This window comes from Ceratotherium simum, chromosome 1 (assembly GCF_057802395.1).
Source record: "Ceratotherium simum simum isolate JZ-2026a chromosome 1, ASM5780239v1, whole genome shotgun sequence".
Classification (NCBI taxonomy): Eukaryota; Metazoa; Chordata; class Mammalia; order Perissodactyla; family Rhinocerotidae; genus Ceratotherium; species Ceratotherium simum.
The window spans coordinates 54536614-54554827 of NC_141900.1; the positions used below are offsets into that span (position 1 = coordinate 54536614).

Below are 18214 nucleotides of genomic sequence, written 5' to 3' on the forward strand. Positions count from 1 at the left end.
ATTCCGAGGGATGCTGGAGCGGGATTTTGAGGGGAGGGCGCTGGGAAATGAGTAGGGGGCGGGATATCCTGAGACAACAAGTTTGGCTGTATGGAGGGCCTACCGGCAGCGCGCCTGAGCTAGAACGCCGAGAGAAAGAGCGCCGGAGGAGCCAAGAGAGGAAAAGAAAAGCTGCAGAAAGAATAACCCCGAGAAAGGGGGTGGAGAGAAGGCGGCCCCAGCGCCCCGGCCCCCGGCAGGTCGGCGGCCAATCCGCTGGGGGAAGGGGTGGAGAGTCGGCGGCTCCGGCAGAGAGAGGCCGAGGGGGGTGGGGAGTCGGCCGGGCTCGCGCCGCCCTGGCCCCGCCCCCGACCCGCGCCGCCGCCCGCGCCGCGCGCCGCCGCTGTCAATCAAGGGCGAGTCAGCCGGGCTCGGGCGGAGAGGAGCTGCTACGCCACAGCCCAGCGGCGGCCATTCGCGGAAAAAGAGGCAGAGCCTGTGCCAGCTACAGCCTCCTCCGAGCCACCGCGGGCGGGCGGGACCGGCCTCTCCTCCCGCCTCGCCCCCACCCCCACCCACCTCTATCCCAGTGTCTCCGTCTGAGGGTTTGTCCTGTTAATGCGGGATGAGCGGTACGTATTCTCCACCCCCCTCGGTCTCCTTCACCGCCTCCCTCGCTCCCTCCCTCCTCAGACCCTGCTCGGTTCTCCCCCCTCCCCCGGGGCCGCCGAGATGCTTTAAGGGGAGGAGGAGAGGGAGGGAGGGAATCAGGGGGAGGGAAGGAGGGTTGTGTTTTGTCTTAATGTCTGAGAGAGAACAACCTTCTGGGTGTTGCTCTGGAGCCGATGGGTCGGGTTTCAAACCACGTTTTGTGATATCCCCCTCCTCCCTTCCCTCCTTTTCCCCCACCCCTTGCCGGTGTGCGTGGATCGCGGGTTTATGGAGATTAATGTTCGGGGGGAGGGGGAGAAGACGAGACGGAGAAGACGAATAATAATAATCCTAATAACCTGTTGTCGTGTGTGTGTGGTGGTGGTGGGGGTTTGTTGCAGATCAGAAGAAGGAGGAGGAGGAGGAGGCGGCGGCGGCAGCGGCGATGGCTACCGAAGGAGGGAAAACCTCTGAGCCAGAGAATAACAATAAAAAACCCAAAACCTCAGGCTCCCAGGTAAAAGCGAACATGTAAAAAAATGCATCACGAAACGTAAGGGGAGAGAGGGAGTTATGCCCTTTAAATGCCCAGAAGTGAAAAACAATAAAAATGTTTATCCACTCAAAGCATCTTTCTGGGAGTGAGGAAGTTAAATTGTAAATTCATAAAGATTTCACATGTTTGAGGGATAACACTGTTTAAAATTACATCAGGAACTCAGACTATAAGAAAACGGTGTGTATTTTGCCAAGGGCATTTTGAGTGTAGGAAAATAACACTTGAAGAAAGTTTGTTAGAGATTTCCTTTTATTTAAACTTTATATTGCAGGATCTGCTTCCTTACTTTATCTTACTGCTTTTGTTAATATTTCTTTTTGATTTCTGCCACTTCCTGAGTAAGTTCTGAAATGTAGAGCTGTCAAAATAAATAAATAAACCCCTCCCAACTACTGGCCTCCACTAAATCCGCCCACTTTTTTTTTTTCCCACCTCTCCTTTACCATCCCCTTTTGGATAGGACTCTCAGCCCTCTCCTCTGGCTTTACTGGCAGCTACTTGCAGCAAAATAGGGACTCCTGGTGAAAATCAAGCAACTGGACAACAACAAATTATTATAGATCCAAGCCAAGGATTGGTGCAACTTCAAAATCAGCCACAACAGCTAGAACTGGTAACAACACAACTTGCTGGAAACGCTTGGCAACTTGTTGCCTCCACTCCTCCTGCTTCAAAAGAAAATAACGTTTCTCAACCAGCTTCTAGTTCATCTAGTTCTTCCAGCAGTAATAATGGGAGTGCATCTCCTACAAAAACTAAATCAGGTAATTCTTCCACGCCTGGTCAATTTCAAGTCATACAAGTACAAAATCCAAGCGGTAGTATACAGTACCAAGTGATTCCACAACTTCAGACAGTGGAAGGCCAGCAGATTCAAATCAATCCAACTAGTAGTTCATCTCTCCAGGATTTGCAGGGTCAAATTCAGCTCATTTCTGCAGGTAATAATCAAGCTATACTCACGGCTGCTAACAGGACAGCTTCTGGGAATATTCTTGCTCAAAACCTGGCAAATCAGGCAGTTCCAGTCCAAATTAGACCTGGTGTGTCAATACCACTGCAATTACAGACCCTTCCTGGTACTCAGGCTCAAGTTGTAACAACCCTACCAATTAACATTGGAGGAGTGACTTTAGCTTTGCCAGTGATAAACAGTGTGGCTGCTGGAGGAGGGACTGGACAGGTTGGCCAGCCTGCTACTACTACTGATAGTGGGACTTCCAATGGGAGTCAGTTAGTTTCCACACCCACCACCACCAGTGCTTCTGCCAGTACTATGCCAGAATCTCCCTCCTCCTCTACTACCTGCACAACCACTGCTTCAACATCTCTGACGAGCAGTGACACGTTAGTGAGCTCAGCAGATACGGGCCAGTATGCAAGTACATCAGCCAGTAGTTCTGAACGCACTATTGAAGAATCTCAAACACCTGCTGCTACTGAGTCTGAAGCCCAGAGCTCCAGTCAGCTTCAGTCTAATGGGATACAGAATACACAGGATCAGTCGAATTCTCTTCAGCAGGTGCAAATTGTAGGCCAGCCTATCTTACAACAGATCCAGATCCAACAGCCTCAGCAACAGATTATTCAGGCTATTCCACCACAGTCATTTCAACTCCAGTCAGGGCAGACAATTCAGACCATCCAGCAGCAGCCTTTGCAGAATGTTCAACTTCAAGCAGTAAATCCGACTCAGGTGCTTATCAGGGCTCCAACTTTAACACCTTCAGGGCAGATCAGTTGGCAAACTGTACAGGTTCAGAATATTCAGAGTCTTTCAAATCTGCAAGTTCAGAATGCTGGGTTATCCCAACAATTAACCATCACCCCAGTGTCTTCAAGTGGTGGCACAACTCTTGCTCAGATTGCGCCTGTGGCTGTTGCTGGTGCCCCAATAACTTTGAATACTGCCCAGCTTGCATCAGTGCCTAACCTTCAGACAGTGAGTGTTGCCAACCTGGGTGCTGCAGGCGTTCAAGTGCAAGGAGTTCCAGTTACAATCACTAGTGTTGCAGGTAAGTTGCTATAATCTTTTCTCTTTAAGATCCTTTTATACAGTTTTTAATAACGATTGGTTATTGCTTTTCTTTGCTAACTCAGATTTGTGGTGGTCCTCATGTAAACAGATAATCATAAGGAATCTAAAATATGCAGACATATTATGCTAACTACCAAAACTCTGTAATCATCAATGTGACCCATTCACATTTGTACATTTATTTTAGTATTAGGTTAAATTTGTTAGATGGTTTTATAAAATTATTCTTCCATGGAGTAAAACTTTCTGATTAGAATTGTAACTGTCTTCTGTAATTTAGAGATCATATTTGAGTACACTTGAACTCTTCTGAAAGAACTCTAGTAAACATGATGTTTCTGTCTTCTTTAAGGGAAGGTAGGTCCAAAGCTGAATTAGTACACAGTTGTGAGTCTGAAGTTTTAATTCTACTTTGTAATAAGGCTATCTTTTCCTTAAATTGGGAGTTACTTCTCATGCTTCAGCATCTTGCCCAAGCTTTTGCGTTTTATTATATAGCGTCATTTTAAACTAGATATTGATGCAGTTGAGAGAGAGAATTTTAAGTTGCAAGTTGTTTGCTTAACTTTTATGTCTACTTTTCTGCTAAAACCAAGATTTGCTCAGGATTTTGGGTTAATGGTCTTTCACTTACAAAATTATATTTAAGTAAATCTGGTTGTGGTTATGTTATTTATAGGTGTTTTTCGCGTGAACTTGGTGGAAAGCAATTAAAAATAAGATAGTAAAATGTCACTAATTTGAATTAATTGTGGTAAAGTTGTTTTAAAATCAGTTATAAAGCAGTTTTGCATATAACTAGATACTTCTGAAGTATTTGGAGAACTAGTCTTATTAAGTATTTTAATCTTTCTGGACCAGTCTTTTACCTAATACCTTTTGTTTTCTAGAAATTAAACTCTTTTCATTGATTCTGATATGGTGAAAACCTAGTTGTGGTTTTAGTGCCTTTGATACTTTCAGACCTCTTTAGTTAAATATTTCTGTTTTGATAATCTGAAATGAATAAGTGTTATCACTTTTTAATGACCTTTCTTGGAACAAATTTCAGAAAAATTATGCTAGGGTTCTTGTTTTAACAGTTACTGCCTGAAGTAGATATATTTAAAATTGGAAATTGCCAGATAGAGCTCTCTGATTCAGAAGATCAGAGATTACATGTTTTATTTAGATATCCATTACCTCTAAACCAGAGTTATCTAATGGAATTTTCTGTGATGATGGAAATGTTCTATATCTGTTCTATCCAATAAGCCACTAGCTATGTGTGGCTATTGAGCATTTAAAATATGGCTGGTGCAACTGAAGAACTGAATTTTTAATTTTACTTAATTTTAATTTAAATAGCCATATATGGCTAGTGGCTCCTATATTGACAGCGCAGTAACCTAGTCAAAGAGTAATTTGAGTGTGGTACTTTTTCCCCTAAAATTCTTACAGTGCAATTATATAAGTGTTTTTCTGGATTACAGTCCCTACTTGCTTTGTTCCTACTGTTTTTCTAAACATTGACAATATCTTAAGTATTTCAGAAAAATGGCTGTTTTTGGTGGGTTGAATGACAGTTTTCATTATCAAAACAAGTTATTTGACTTATATTTTGTCTTGCCTATTAAGCATTAGTTGGTGAATTATGATTAAGAGCATTGAGTAATTTATAATTTAGGTTAGAAATAGATTCTTCTATTCTCTTAACTGATATCAATTACAACCCAGAGTTTTTCCCTTGACCGTTGTGAGGGTAAGCCTATGTTACTGAGAGCATGATCTTCTGACCACCTGACTTAGATTCACTTGAATGATGCATTATTATAAATGCAGGATCCAGTGTCTGGAACTGTAATTTCTCGGGGGGCCGGGGGGGTGGGGTGGTCAACGAATTTGCCTTTCAAACAAACTTTGCAGGTGATTCTAAATCTCGCTGATATTTGAGAACCAAGGGTCTAGTCATTAGCAATGAACCATAAGAAAATATGGGAGCAGATGGGTGTCCAGCTAGTTCATATGTGCCTCAGAGAATGTATTTTGGTGGCAAACACAACTTATAGTTTTATTTCACAAACATGTGTTGACTAGCTATGTGCTGAGCACTCCGAGTAGGTGTGTTTAGTCTTTCATTTTCAGGGATAATTTTTTTATTTAAAGAGTTTACATGATTTGGAGGCCACTGAAGTCTATGAGGAAATTTGAACTTTACATAATTGAATTTTCTTCTCCTGAAACCAAAGATTTTAAATTTTGTTCATGTTGAAGAGTTTATGTTCTAGTAGATGTGCCCACTTGTTTTGAGAAGATTGCCATGTTACAAAAACCAAAAATGTACCCTGATTTCTACAGTTAATGCAGTTAATCTAGGCCTACTTGTTTTCAGATTTTACCTTATTTCCTAGCATAATAGGTGCTTGACAAATGTTTGCTGAATTAAGGTATAGAAAATGATGGAGAAGATAGCAATTTGGAATTGGGAGCAATGCCCTGGAGTAGTTTTAATGAAGCTAATGAAATAGTTCTATTTTCATTAACTTCTTTTGGCTTTGAGTTTTTAAGTCACTAAGAATGGGAGACGAGGTACTTGACTGTCTCTAGAAGGGGAGAACGAGCAGTAAGTGCCTGTATATCCCTTTTATAAATGAGCCCTGAAAGTTCAGATCTTTTACTTTGTGTCCCATTCACTTTTTAGTACTTTTTGATTATTTCATGTTTCCCTCCCAGGACAATGGTATTGTTTAATTTTGTTAAATTTATGGGAAAATATTTGCTCTAAATATTCACGACAACTATTACCAGGGCTTGAAAAAATTATTAGTAGTCAACTTTGACAGAATGTAATGGCTAGCTCAAGAACAAGGGACTAAAAGTTCTCCACCATCCATCCTCGTGTTACTCTTAGGAGATATGGGAAGGGTCTGGGTGATAAGAACAGAAAAAAAAAAAAAAATTATACAAGGTAAATTGAGTGAAACCAGTTCTTGAAGCTGGGAGGCTTCATCCTTGATTTTATAAAATGAGAATGTTAGGGACAACTTAAGGGTTCATTAGGGGGAACCTCTTTCCTTGGTAATGTATTCAGCATAATGTGTTTCTGTGGTTTGGTCTCAGCTGGAAATGCTGAGTTCCAGGCTGAGCCTCTAACCTAACGTTTCATTAGTTAGAATTGTAGTAGGAACTCAATACATGTACCCCCTACATACTTACTTTTTGTTTCCTTATTGGGATTCTGAGTTTGACTTTGAAAGAAAAGCAGAAATCCTGTTTTAAGTTAAGAGCAAAGGTAACAACTAATCGTACTGGTGGTTTAAGAATATCTATTGTTTTAACTAAGTGAGGAAAGTGGAAGATGTTTTGCTCAAAAAGAACTGCCTGGTTTCACAGTGTACTCTGGTAGCCAAAGAGCCCTAGATAAAATGAACTTCAGGAGTTACGTCTCCTTAATTAAAGAATTCAGAACATGTAGGGACCATTCGTATCTAAATCTGTAATTAACTTACATTGGCCAGTAATGTGATTTATTTTTGGCCCTAATCATCACATGTAGTAACAGATCATGCTTTTACTTAAATAGATGGATATTTCTTTGTCAATTTTAGTGGAAATTAACATTTTTATGCTAATTTTGACACAAAGGAAGTTCAGATTTGAGGATAAGATGTTGCTGGCCCTTAAAGACCTTGACTCTCTTACCTTCCTTTACTTCTTTGGGGATTTAAAGAATGAAACCTGGGGATGTAGCAGAACCAGGAATAGGAGGGCCAGTTCTTCATTATTGGTGAAACTGGGGACCAAAGAAAATAATTGACATTTAATTTAAAAACCTAGCTTTATCCAGTAGAATCAACTTCTTACACCAGACTTTTTTCCAGAGCTACTAAAAGTAGAAAATTGACTTGAAGTTTAATACAAATAACAGTTTTCCTTTACGATATATGTTTTATTAACTTGGATTTCCCTAGTAGGCATCTTAAAATAACATATGCACATAGTTATACACTTATACACACACACACATTTCTGTGTGTATACATATACATATGCCTCCCGTGTTTGGTTATTTCTTTTTTCAGAGAAGTCAGATTTACTCCTGTAATTTTATTTCTCTAAAATCTTCCAATACTGCTCCTTATAGATTGGAATTCATTATGAGGAACTTACATCTTGTACCCTGTACAAGTGATCTAGGTTCTGAACTACTAAGTTGCTTTTACCCATCAGATGATGTATAACATGACCTTTAAGATTTGTTAATGATGACATAACAGTATCGTTGCCTATTTTTAAGTTTTTTCATGGAAGATTAAGAAGTATTCAATGTAGAGCCACATTAATTTTTAAAAGGGCATCTTTGAGAGAGATTTCAGGATAGAGGAGCAAGGGAAAATAGAGTTTTAATCATCTGCTTTTCAAATCTAAATCAGGGAATATATAACAAGTAATACTTAAGGAATATTGGAGCAGACATAAAAGGAAGTTGAAGAGAAAAAAGAAAAGGAAGCTTGATCAAGAAGGAAGATAGGGAAAAAGTGCTATACATAGATCTTGTAGAAATAACATAGATTTACAAAATGGTAGAATTTTAGTTTGAAAGGGTCTTCGAGGTTATTGCTCACCAGTTGTAGCCCTTTGGTTTTGCTGCTAAAGTCTATCTATAAAGGAATTTTGTGTTTTTACTGTTATAAATGAAAGCAGAAATATGGGTCAGAGGTTCTGCAGTGCTACATTAAGTACTTGTTGATGACATAGTAAGGATTGGCAGTAAAAAGGAGAACCTGACCTGATACTGGATCATATGTATATGTGGGCTCTTCTGTATTCTTTTGATCTAGATATTAGATAAGATTGGATGTTCATAATGCTTGTCATTTCACTACCTAGTGCATGAGCAAATTGTGGCAAAGAAAACCTGTTGAACCACAAGTGGCTTATATCAGTATGTGGTGAGATAAAGCCTTAATGAACTTTTTGTTAACTAAGGTAACTTAAAGATAATTGAGCATCTCTCCACCTCCCTCATTCCTTAGTGGTATTTTAGAAATGAGGAAACTGAAGCCCAGAAAGGTTGAATGACTTTCTTGTACCTTGTAGCAAAGTGAGGACTAGAATCTTGACTTCTGTTCCAGTTGTATTTCTACTATTTTCTAGTACAGTATTTCTAGCTTTGTTGTCCAAAAGTTTTGCTAGAAAATGAGTAAATGTAGCTGAGGTTTAGGGACCACAGAGGGAGAGTCTCCAGCTTGACTTTATCTTCTCCCAGGTAGACTGTCTCTCTTGTCACTGGATATTCGGCCTTAATATATTGAATACAATATTGGTGAAAAGCACAGTTCTCTAGGTCTCTTTGTCATTGAATTTAATGGTGGACCATTTTGTCCTTTCTTGAAAGAGCAAATTCAGAACTAAAGAGATTAGTAAATTCTATATGTAGGTAAGCAAATTCTCAGGCTATTGAGATATTGTATCTTTTCCCAAACTATAGTTAGAAATGGATTTTTTTTTAAAAAATGAGACTTGTGGAGGAAGAAAACAAACATTTACTGTTCACCTAGTGTGTGTTAGGTGCTGGGCTAGGTATTTATATTATCTCCTTAAAACCCGCAATACCCTTGTAAGATCAGTATTACTGTGCCCATTTTACAGATAACCTCACTGAGCTTTAATTTCTTTAAGAAAATCTGCCCTCCAGTAAGTGGTAGAGCCGTGGTTTAAAGTCATCTCTGATTCTGAGGCTTTTGATCACGAGGCACAAGGTAAAAGGATAAGTTCACAGATAAAGGCTATTTTTGACCCTTTTGTGTCTGAGGTATACTTAAATCCCTTAAAGGCTAAACACTTTTGAAAATTGAAATACTGGCTGCAGTTAAGGTTTCTTCTAGCTCTAACATTCTGTGGCACTGGCAGACAATTATAACCAAAAGTAGTAAAAGAAATGGTGAATAGAAACTAGTGTGGCTGCATGGAGACCTCTGTGTTAAACTCCGATTTTAAAATACTGTATGTGGAAGATAGAAGGAGGGGCATAGGATTAAGAACGAAAACAAAAAGCAGCATGATATCTTAAGAATAACGCCAAGAAAGCAGAAACTCATAATAAAGTCAGACTTTTAAAATTATTTTAAACAACTTGTAAGGCTTTAAATCAAAGCAAGAGACACTCATTTCTTGAGCAAAATGGTGTAATAGGGAGAAAAGGCAGAGCTTCTCCACTCTATTTCTGTTAACCAGCAAGGAAAAGGCAGTTCCAGCTGAAAAGGCTAGAGCTGTAACTCATTCTGAGATATTTGTTCAAGATAAGTGAAGTGATAAGGGACATTTAGTTGCTTTTTGAAAGTCTGGATAATCCAGATGACTGCTATCCTGGGGTCGGAAGGAACTTTCAGACTTAGTTTCAGGACAATATCAGTAACTTAAAAACTATGCAGCATGGAAAAATTGATCATGAATCAGCACCTCATTTTTGAAAACATCCTACACTGCAGACGGCTGAGCTCCATAGCCATCCTTAACAAGTCCTTGAATGAATTGTCAAGCAGTTGGCCTCTGAGCATTTGAAAAAGAATTCAGGGATCATTGGGAGCCATTATGGGTTCACTGAGAATCTAAGTTCATATATTCTTTCCTTGGGGTTTCCAGATGAGTATACAAAGGAAATAATGTCAGCACAATGTATCTTGATTACAGCATTGATAGTCATGATTTTATTAAAGCCTCATACCTGGTTTCTCAATTATGTGAAAAATGTTGATTATGTACCTCAATAGAGGTCACCAGTATTATGGCATAGGATTCTATCCTTGATACAGTCCTGTTGAACATTTTTTTTCAAATACTATACTGAAGAATGGCCTATTTATTGAAATCAAGGATGAGAGAAAGCCGGGAGATGTTGCTAATAATTATGATAGGGGATGGAATTAAGATCCCAGGTGATCTTAATAGACTGGAATGTTACGCCACAATTAGCAAGATGAATACAACATGTTAGATCCTCTGTTTAAAGGGCGGGAAGTTGTATAGTAGCTACAACATGAAAAACCTGGCTTGGCAGCAGGACATGTGAAGATGATTTGGGATTTATTGGCTTAATATCAACTAAAAGTAGAGGAAGGCTCCTTCTGTACTTTGTGCTTGTCAGACCATTTCTGCAGTGTTGTGTACAGTGCTAGGCGTGGCACATTTTAAATGGGACATTGACAAACTGGCAAGCATATCAAGAAGGATTCTCAGGAGGGGGAATGTGGAAAACATTTCATACTAGCAGTAATCGAAGAGTGGAGGTTTCTATTGTTAAAGAAGACAAAAGAAAGTGTGACAGCTGTCTTCCCATATATGGAGGGCTATTTTTTTTTTGAGATTGAAGTAGTTCTGTTCTGTTTGGCCCTGGGAAACCAATAGCATATGTATATGTACACACACATGGACTAGTGCTGTACAATAATGGAATGGTTTGTTTCAGGAAATAGTGGTCTTCCTATCATTAGTGGCTGGATGGCCATCTATCAGAGACACTATAGAATGTAAAGGAATTTCTTGTATAGACAGTTTGATTAGAGAAACTGTGAGTCTTCTAATTCTAAAATTTAAGATTCTACGACTGTTTGATACATGTCCTATTTTTGGTACTTCCATCTAGCATATGGTGAGAGTTCTCCATAAGTGTTAGTTAAACGTACGTGATTGCCTCAGTATTTAGGGATGGGGGGTGGGCTGAGAATCACATTTACCATTTTTCTTATTACAAAGACAGTATTATTAAGGTGAATTCTATTAAGCAATAAATGCAGTACTTTTATAAATTAATAGATTTCTGTTCATTATTTGTTAGACTTACTGACTGCTCTAGATGCTATTTTTCTGTTATTTGTGTTTTTATTTGCTGACTACCAAAGCATTAGTATTTTAAACATACACTTCAGTGCCCAACCTTGAATTTGTAGTTAGGATATTTTATCTCAGTAGCTCTTCAACCATAGTCATGTTTCTGATAATGTCACTTTAGTATGAACAATGTAATTAGTTTTTCTTGAGTGGAATTGGAGAGCAGTTGGAAAATCTAGGATCCTAATGGAATTCAAACTCTGGGAAGCATTCACAGCTTCAAATTTGTTAATTTACCCTATGGCGTAACCAGATCCAGTATGTCTTTCTTTTTGGCTCAGAATATCTAGCACATAGATGTTTTTAAAAAAATATTTGAGGGCCGGCCTCGTGGCTTAGCGGTTAAGTGCGCACGCTCCGCTGCTGGCGGCCCGGGTTCAGATCCCAGGCGCGCACCGACGCACCACTTCTCCGGCCATGCTGAGGCCGCGTCCCACATACAGCAACTAGAAGGATGTGCAGCTATGACATACAACTATCTACTGGGGCTTTAGGGGGAAAATAAATAAAAAATCTAAAAAAAAAAATATTTGAGGGGCCGGCCCTGTGGCGTAGCGGTTAAGTGCACGTGCTCTGCTGCTGGCGGCCCGGGTTCGGATCCTGGGCGCGCACCAACACACCGCTTGTCAAGCCGTGCTGTGGCGGCGTCTCATATAAAGTGGAGGAAGATGGGCACAGATGTTAGCCCAGTGCCAGTCATCCTCAGCAAAAAGAGGAGGATTGGCATGGATGTTAGCTCAGGGCTAATCTTCCTCACAAAAAAAAAATATATATATATATTTGAGACCCAAGACCTCTTTGAATAGAAAATGATAGTTGAGATATGCGAACGTTCTCTTTTCTTTAGGTATGGTAATCAAGTTAGGAGTAGGAACTATCTGTGCTTGATCAGAGGTGTGGTTCAAGTAGTAGGTTTATTATTACTGCAGACATATGTGCTGAGAGGCTTCCTGGAGCACAGGTATTTTGTGTTCTTTTAGGTGGTCAGTCAGGTGTGGCTGCAAGAGGAGACAGGAGAGCACACAGAAAAAAAAAAGTTTATTACATTCATGGGTCCTAGAGAGACAGTCACTTCGCAATGAGAGGGGGCCACGTAGGAGGGAGTGCTAAGGGAGCTAGCTCGGCCAAGTAGGTGGGGAGCAGAGAGAGAACAAGGACCCAGGGGCAAGTGCCTTTGTTGGGGGGTCCGGGTGGATTGCACAAGAAAAGGCATGAGGGGATTTCATTGGTGTGTTTAAATGTTACTAGGTCACAGTCAGGGGACGGTGGGAAGGGAAACTCGTGGCAGGAGCCACCCTTATCACACTGGCGCACCTGACTCTGAGTGGGGTGCTCACAGCCTGCTTATAGGGATGTTGAGGCAGCAGGAAAAAATGGCATTTTAAAATTCATAATATATTAGGACTAAGAATTAGAACTCTTAGATTTTTGCTCGGCTGCTGCTCCGCATTAGCTGTTCCACCCTGGGCAAACATGTTAGAATTGGAGCTTCATTCCTTTTTTCATTTGTGAAATTGTAGTATTAATTCCTTCCCTGCTTACCTCATAGAGTGGCAAAGATCAGATGAGATAATATGTATAAAAAGGGTTTGAATATTATAAAGAAACTTTATATGGAAGTTGATAACCCGGTAAAATCTCTGCATAGTGACTCACCCACTAGAAGAATGTGAAGTAGTAATGTGGGAGAATGAGTAGTTTGAGGTATGGATATTAGCTTTAGTTAAATATCAGAGGTAAACGAGAGAGTTGTATAGAAGGAATATCAGAAAGCTTTGGTGAAATGCAACCGAGGATATGGGGAGAGATGTATCTACAGGTGGAAAAGAAGCAGTGTGTTTCAGTGTAGTAAGAACTAAATGTCTGCTGTGTGCTTGGTCTGTGTTAGGCTCTGAAAGTACTCACCTGTCCTAAAGGATTGCTTGTGTTGGGGAGATAAGGCTTACACACATGAGACAATTATATGGCAGCTGCAGTTGCATATGAGAGTTTATACTTGAGTACTGGGATTTGAGGTATGGAAAATGAGTATGAGAGCTCAGAGACAAGTGAGATCAGTGGACTGGAGTAAACATGGAAGGCATTCTGTGGTGAAGATAGGGATTGAAACAGGCGTTGAAGATTGGTTTGGAAAGTGGACATTTGAGACTTTGAGGTTAGAGAGGTGAAGAGAGAGGATGTCTTGAGCCGAGCAGCTGAACTTGAATGAAAAGCATAAAGCCCTCACATGGGAGCTTATAGCTGACACCAGGTAGTGGTTTTCTCCCGTCCTCTGCTCCATAGAGGCATACTGGTCTCACAGAGTAGCTCGGGATACACCAGGTGAACAGCCTGCCACCCCTCCTTCAGCCAGAGAAGTTGTGTGTTTATTGGACTGTTTCCTAATATTTTGTTTGAAGAAGAGATTCTGCCAAACAATAATAAAAATAAGTTTGAAAAAGATGAATCTAGTGGATGGAAGGGATTGAGTGGAAAGTTTTATGATGGAAATAATATTATTAGAGTGTTTCTCTATAGATAACAGTGTGGAAAAGTTAGGAATAAGGAGTCCAGTAAAAAGGATGTTGTTAGGTTAATTTAGTCATGAATTCACAATGGCCTCTAGAAAAGCTATGGCAGTGAAGTTGCTTAATGCAGAAAACAGGTTGTCGAACTTATTGTGAGTACACAGAATGGTGACGTGACAGAAGTGGTAAGGGATTAGGTGAAAACATCAGGTTTGCTGGATATTTCCTCTACTCTCTGTCAAGTATGGGAATAGGCATTGAGAAACTAAAGATGAAGTGAGATGTTTGCCGCTCTGAAAGAATATATTACCTGTTGTGGAGACATACCATATTTCTTTGCTTCTAAGGCATACTTTTTTTTTAAGGTTTTAACATCTTTAAAATTGAAATGTACCTTATAATCAAAGGCACATCATAGTTTAATTAGCAGAATTTTTTCTTTCTTATGTTTACTTGCATCTTAGACTCAATGGAATATGATGAATATATAGTTAAATTACAGTGTGGCATTTGGTTTATAAAGGGTATGAGTGGAGTGTTATAGAAGCCCAGAGGAAAGAAAAACTAGTTATGCTGGTAGAGTTCTGGAAATTTTTTCACGGAGAGGGTGATAATTGAGCTGGGCCTTAAAGGATGACTAAAAATTTGCCAAGTGAGGATGAGGAGGGCCATTTCACATTATGTTGGATTTTACATGCAGTTGGAAATTCAGTTAAGGTGTCTTCTATAAACATTGCAAAATTCAGGCTTGGATTAAGGAATATTAGTATACATTAAAGTTGAATTGTAAAACTCCTGTAGGCAGGGGTTGTGTCTTACGTATAAGTATATATTTTTTATCTCACACATTGTTGAACATTGCTTGGTACATAGAATCCTGATATTGAACTAGGGGAGAGGACACAGGTGAAGAACTTTGATTTCATAGGTGAATAGGATAGATAGATCCTTAGAATAGATTCATGATGCATACTTGGAAAGGAATGAGAGTTTATGATCATAAAAGGAAAAGTGAATGATTAGAGAATGAAATAAAAGAAACTTAACGTCTGATTGTTTCATATGTTTTGGTAGACAGTTGCAAGTGAGAATCTTAGCAGTGAGGGGAATTTTGAGGTGAAGTCAAAGGTATTTAAAGTTTCCAGGTTGTTTCTGTCCCTCTGAAGTTATTATGTGGGTGCCTCATAATGTGGCCAGTCAGAGAGGGTGTAGTACAGTTCTGTAAATAATGAGTCAAGTCACCATAGCTTTTTGTTCACAGAAGCGGAGCTGCTTTTGCACAGGAGTATAGGAACCAGATAGTGATCTGTGCTGTGGTAAGTGGGTACCTGTGCCTGGTGTGGGGTTGAGGGAGGGGGTAGAAAATCCTTGTTCAGTTGTAGTTGAGGGTGTCTAGGCCAGGGAGTTGAGGGAGAAGAGGGAAGAGGGAAAAACTAGATGCAAATGATGACGAGTACTAACTGGATTTATATAGGAGAAATAATTATACTTAAAGTGGTTTGTAAATTCTACATGTTTTCCCATATATTTAAATCTACATATGAACCAATTTAAGACGTTAACATTTGACAGATATTTGTATAAATACTACAAACTATGATAATATGCTTCTTGAAGCAGTAATTTGATTATTTGTGATTTTATTAATGTAGTTTTATAAAGCACACTGTATTTTTATTTGCAGAATTTTCCTCACCTTTTGTCCTCATTGGTAGGATATCAGTACCTATATTGATTTTAATGATAGGGCACATAAATGGTTTTAGTAACCTCTTGATAGACTTGCATCCATTTCATGGGCTCCCTACTGGCAGACTGCATCTGTAACTTCAGTCGACAAATAAGTGTATTTGTGAGGCTTGATGTGTTCCTTATAAGGTTGAATAACATGGGACTGAACTCTCTCTTCCATAATGTTCTAATAGGGGAAGAAATGATTCAGTTTCTTTCATGAATGAAACAAGAAGGAAGGGGGTTCTTCTTTAACCGTTATGTTTGTTTTATATTTTGGCTCACGTTTACTGCATGTTTATAGTATGCTAGATACTGTGTGCGGCACTTGATATATTAACTCATTTACTCTTCAAAATACCCTAAAAGGGTGCAAAATGAGGCCTAGAGTAGTAAATACTTGCTCAAGGCCACATAATCCAAACACTGTCTCTGGAACCCCACACTTTAACCATTACCATTTACCATCTTTCACTATATACTCCCTGTGTACACAGTGTGTGTTTCCTTGATCATTTGTGGAATTTATTGTTCATCTCTTATGTCAGACACTACCTACAAGCATTTTATATATATTAACTCATTTAATTTTTGCAGTCCTATGAAGAAGGTAATGATGGTGACCTCAGTTTACACAATAGGAAACCAGGACTGTCAGGTTAATAACTTGGCCAATGTCATACATCCAGTATGTTGGGCAGCTAGTAAGTGAAAGTACTTTATAAGGCTGGTCTAGTTGAACAGCACCACCGCCTACCTTTACAGCTAAGCGGTAATATTTTAAGTGTCTTATTGTAATTACTGTAGTATATTCAATAAGGTACTGATTCCTATATCTTTAGCTGAGTACTCTATTCTTTATCTCCTTTTAGGGGCATGGGGCATATATGCCACAGAGAATTAGAATAAATAAAGGTTTTATTACTTTGTGGTATCCTGTGTTGATTAAGAATTTGAGGCTAGTAAGAACATTTCCCTTATTAAATATATGTGTACCATAAACCAATTTTGAATGAGTTTTTAAAAACAGATTCCAAGAATATAAGCTATAAGGAATCTTGTATTTCATTTTCATTAATATTTGTAAAATACTACTAATAATATTTAATATAATATATTAAGCAATATTAAATGTAATCATCAGATAATTAATATTTATGTTATATTAAATTATATGTTGATATTTATATTATATTAATAAAAATTAATAAAATTATCAAGTATACAAAAAAGTGTATACATACTTTATGAGGCCTGTATTTCATGACTTGCTTCTTGATCAGGATGTGACATACCGGTAGATATGGTTTTATCTACTTTCTGAAGGAAATATCATTAAGAAATGACTTTAAGAAAACCCAAAGATTATGAGTTATATGCATAGACTTGCATTCTTCAGATAATCCTGCATGTCATTTTTATGTACCATTAACTCAGTTGACAGGGATGGTGCTATTAACTTTATTATTATTGTTGTCTAGTGGATAAATAATGGACAAGAAATGTTTGAATATCTGCTACTGTATTTCAGACCTTGTTCTAGATGCTGGGAAAACAAAACAGATATGTTCTCTACTCATGGGGCCTATGCTTTGTTCTAGGTGAGTTTTGTTTTATCTCAGTCTTAGATTATTGTCATTTTTATTATTATTATTTTTTTGGTGAGGAAGATTGGCCCTCAGCTAGCATCTATGCCCATCCTCCTCTATTTTTTTGTACATGGGATGCTGTCACAGCATGGCTTGATGAGAGGTGCATCAGTCCACACCCAGGATTCGAACCTGTGAACCCGGGGCCACCGAAGTGGAGCACCATGAACTTAACTACTATGCCACTGAGCTGGCCCCTATTGCTATTTTTAATAGATGAGAAAATCAGGGCTCAGAAAAGTTAAATATTTGCCTGGTGTTATAGAATTAATACATGGATATGTTGGGAAAAGAATCCAGATTCCATCTGGCTTCAAAACTCATACTGCTGTTTCATTGTAAATTCTTGGGGCCAAGGAAATCAGTTTCTGTGAAGTTTTAAAAGGTTTTTTTCTTCTTTTTGAAGTACCAAAGAAAATTAAATACCAATTTACGTTTTACAAGAGATTGATACACTACAGTAAATTTATAGTATATGAGAATGGAGTAATTTAGTTTAGTCTATATTTTCTCATGCATTTCTTTTTTTTTTTTAAATTTTTTGTTTATTGCAGTAACATTGGTTTATAACATTGTAAAACTTTCAGGTGTACATCATTGTACTTCCATTTCTGCATGGACTACATCATGTTCACCACCAAAATACTAATTACAACCCATCACCACACGTACCGAATTATCCCTTTCACCCTCGTCCCTCCCCCCTTCCCCTCTGGTAACCACCAATCCAATCTCTGTCCCTATGTGTTTGTTTATTGTTGTTATTATCTACTACTTAATGAAGGAAATCATACGGTATTTGACCTCCCTCTGACTTATTTCACTTTGCATTAATACCCTCAATGTCCATCCATGTTGTCACAAATGGCTGGATTTCGTCGTTTCTTATGGCTGAGTAGTAGTCCATTGTGTATATATACCACAGCTTCTTTATCCCTTCGTCCCTTGATGGGCACTTAGGTTGCTTCCAAGTCTTGGCTATTGTGAATAACGCTGCAATGAACACAGGGGTGCATGTACCTTTGCAAATTGGTGTTTTCAAGTTCTTTGGATAAATACCCAACAGTGGAATAGCTGGATCATATGGTAGTTCTATCGTTGATTTTTTGAGGACTCTCCATACTGTTTCCCATAGCGGCTGCACCAGTTTGCACTCCCACCAGCAGTGTATGAGAGTTCCCTTCTCTCCACATCCTCTCCAACACATGTTGTTTCCTGTCTTGTTAATTAT

At 39.0% G+C, this 18214-nt stretch overlaps 1 protein-coding gene across 5 annotated transcripts in view; it reads left to right on the top strand.

Annotated features, from left to right (window-relative positions):
- The first annotated feature begins 302 nt into the window (after positions 1–302).
- The window catches only part of SP4 (Sp4 transcription factor), a 79500-nt gene continuing 61588 nt past the window's right edge, over positions 303–18214 (top strand). For 4 of the 5 annotated variants that reach the window (XM_004418934.3, XM_087428694.1, XM_087428704.1 and 1 more), the window contains exons 1-3: positions 303–611; positions 1032–1147; positions 1650–3204. In XM_004418934.3, the coding sequence (XP_004418991.1) occupies positions 605–611; positions 1032–1147; positions 1650–3204 (1678 nt within the window). In that variant the 5' untranslated portion in view covers positions 303–604. The remainder of the gene's footprint in view (positions 612–1031; positions 1148–1649; positions 3205–18214) is intronic. The other variant, XM_087428688.1, reaches the window with a different exon arrangement.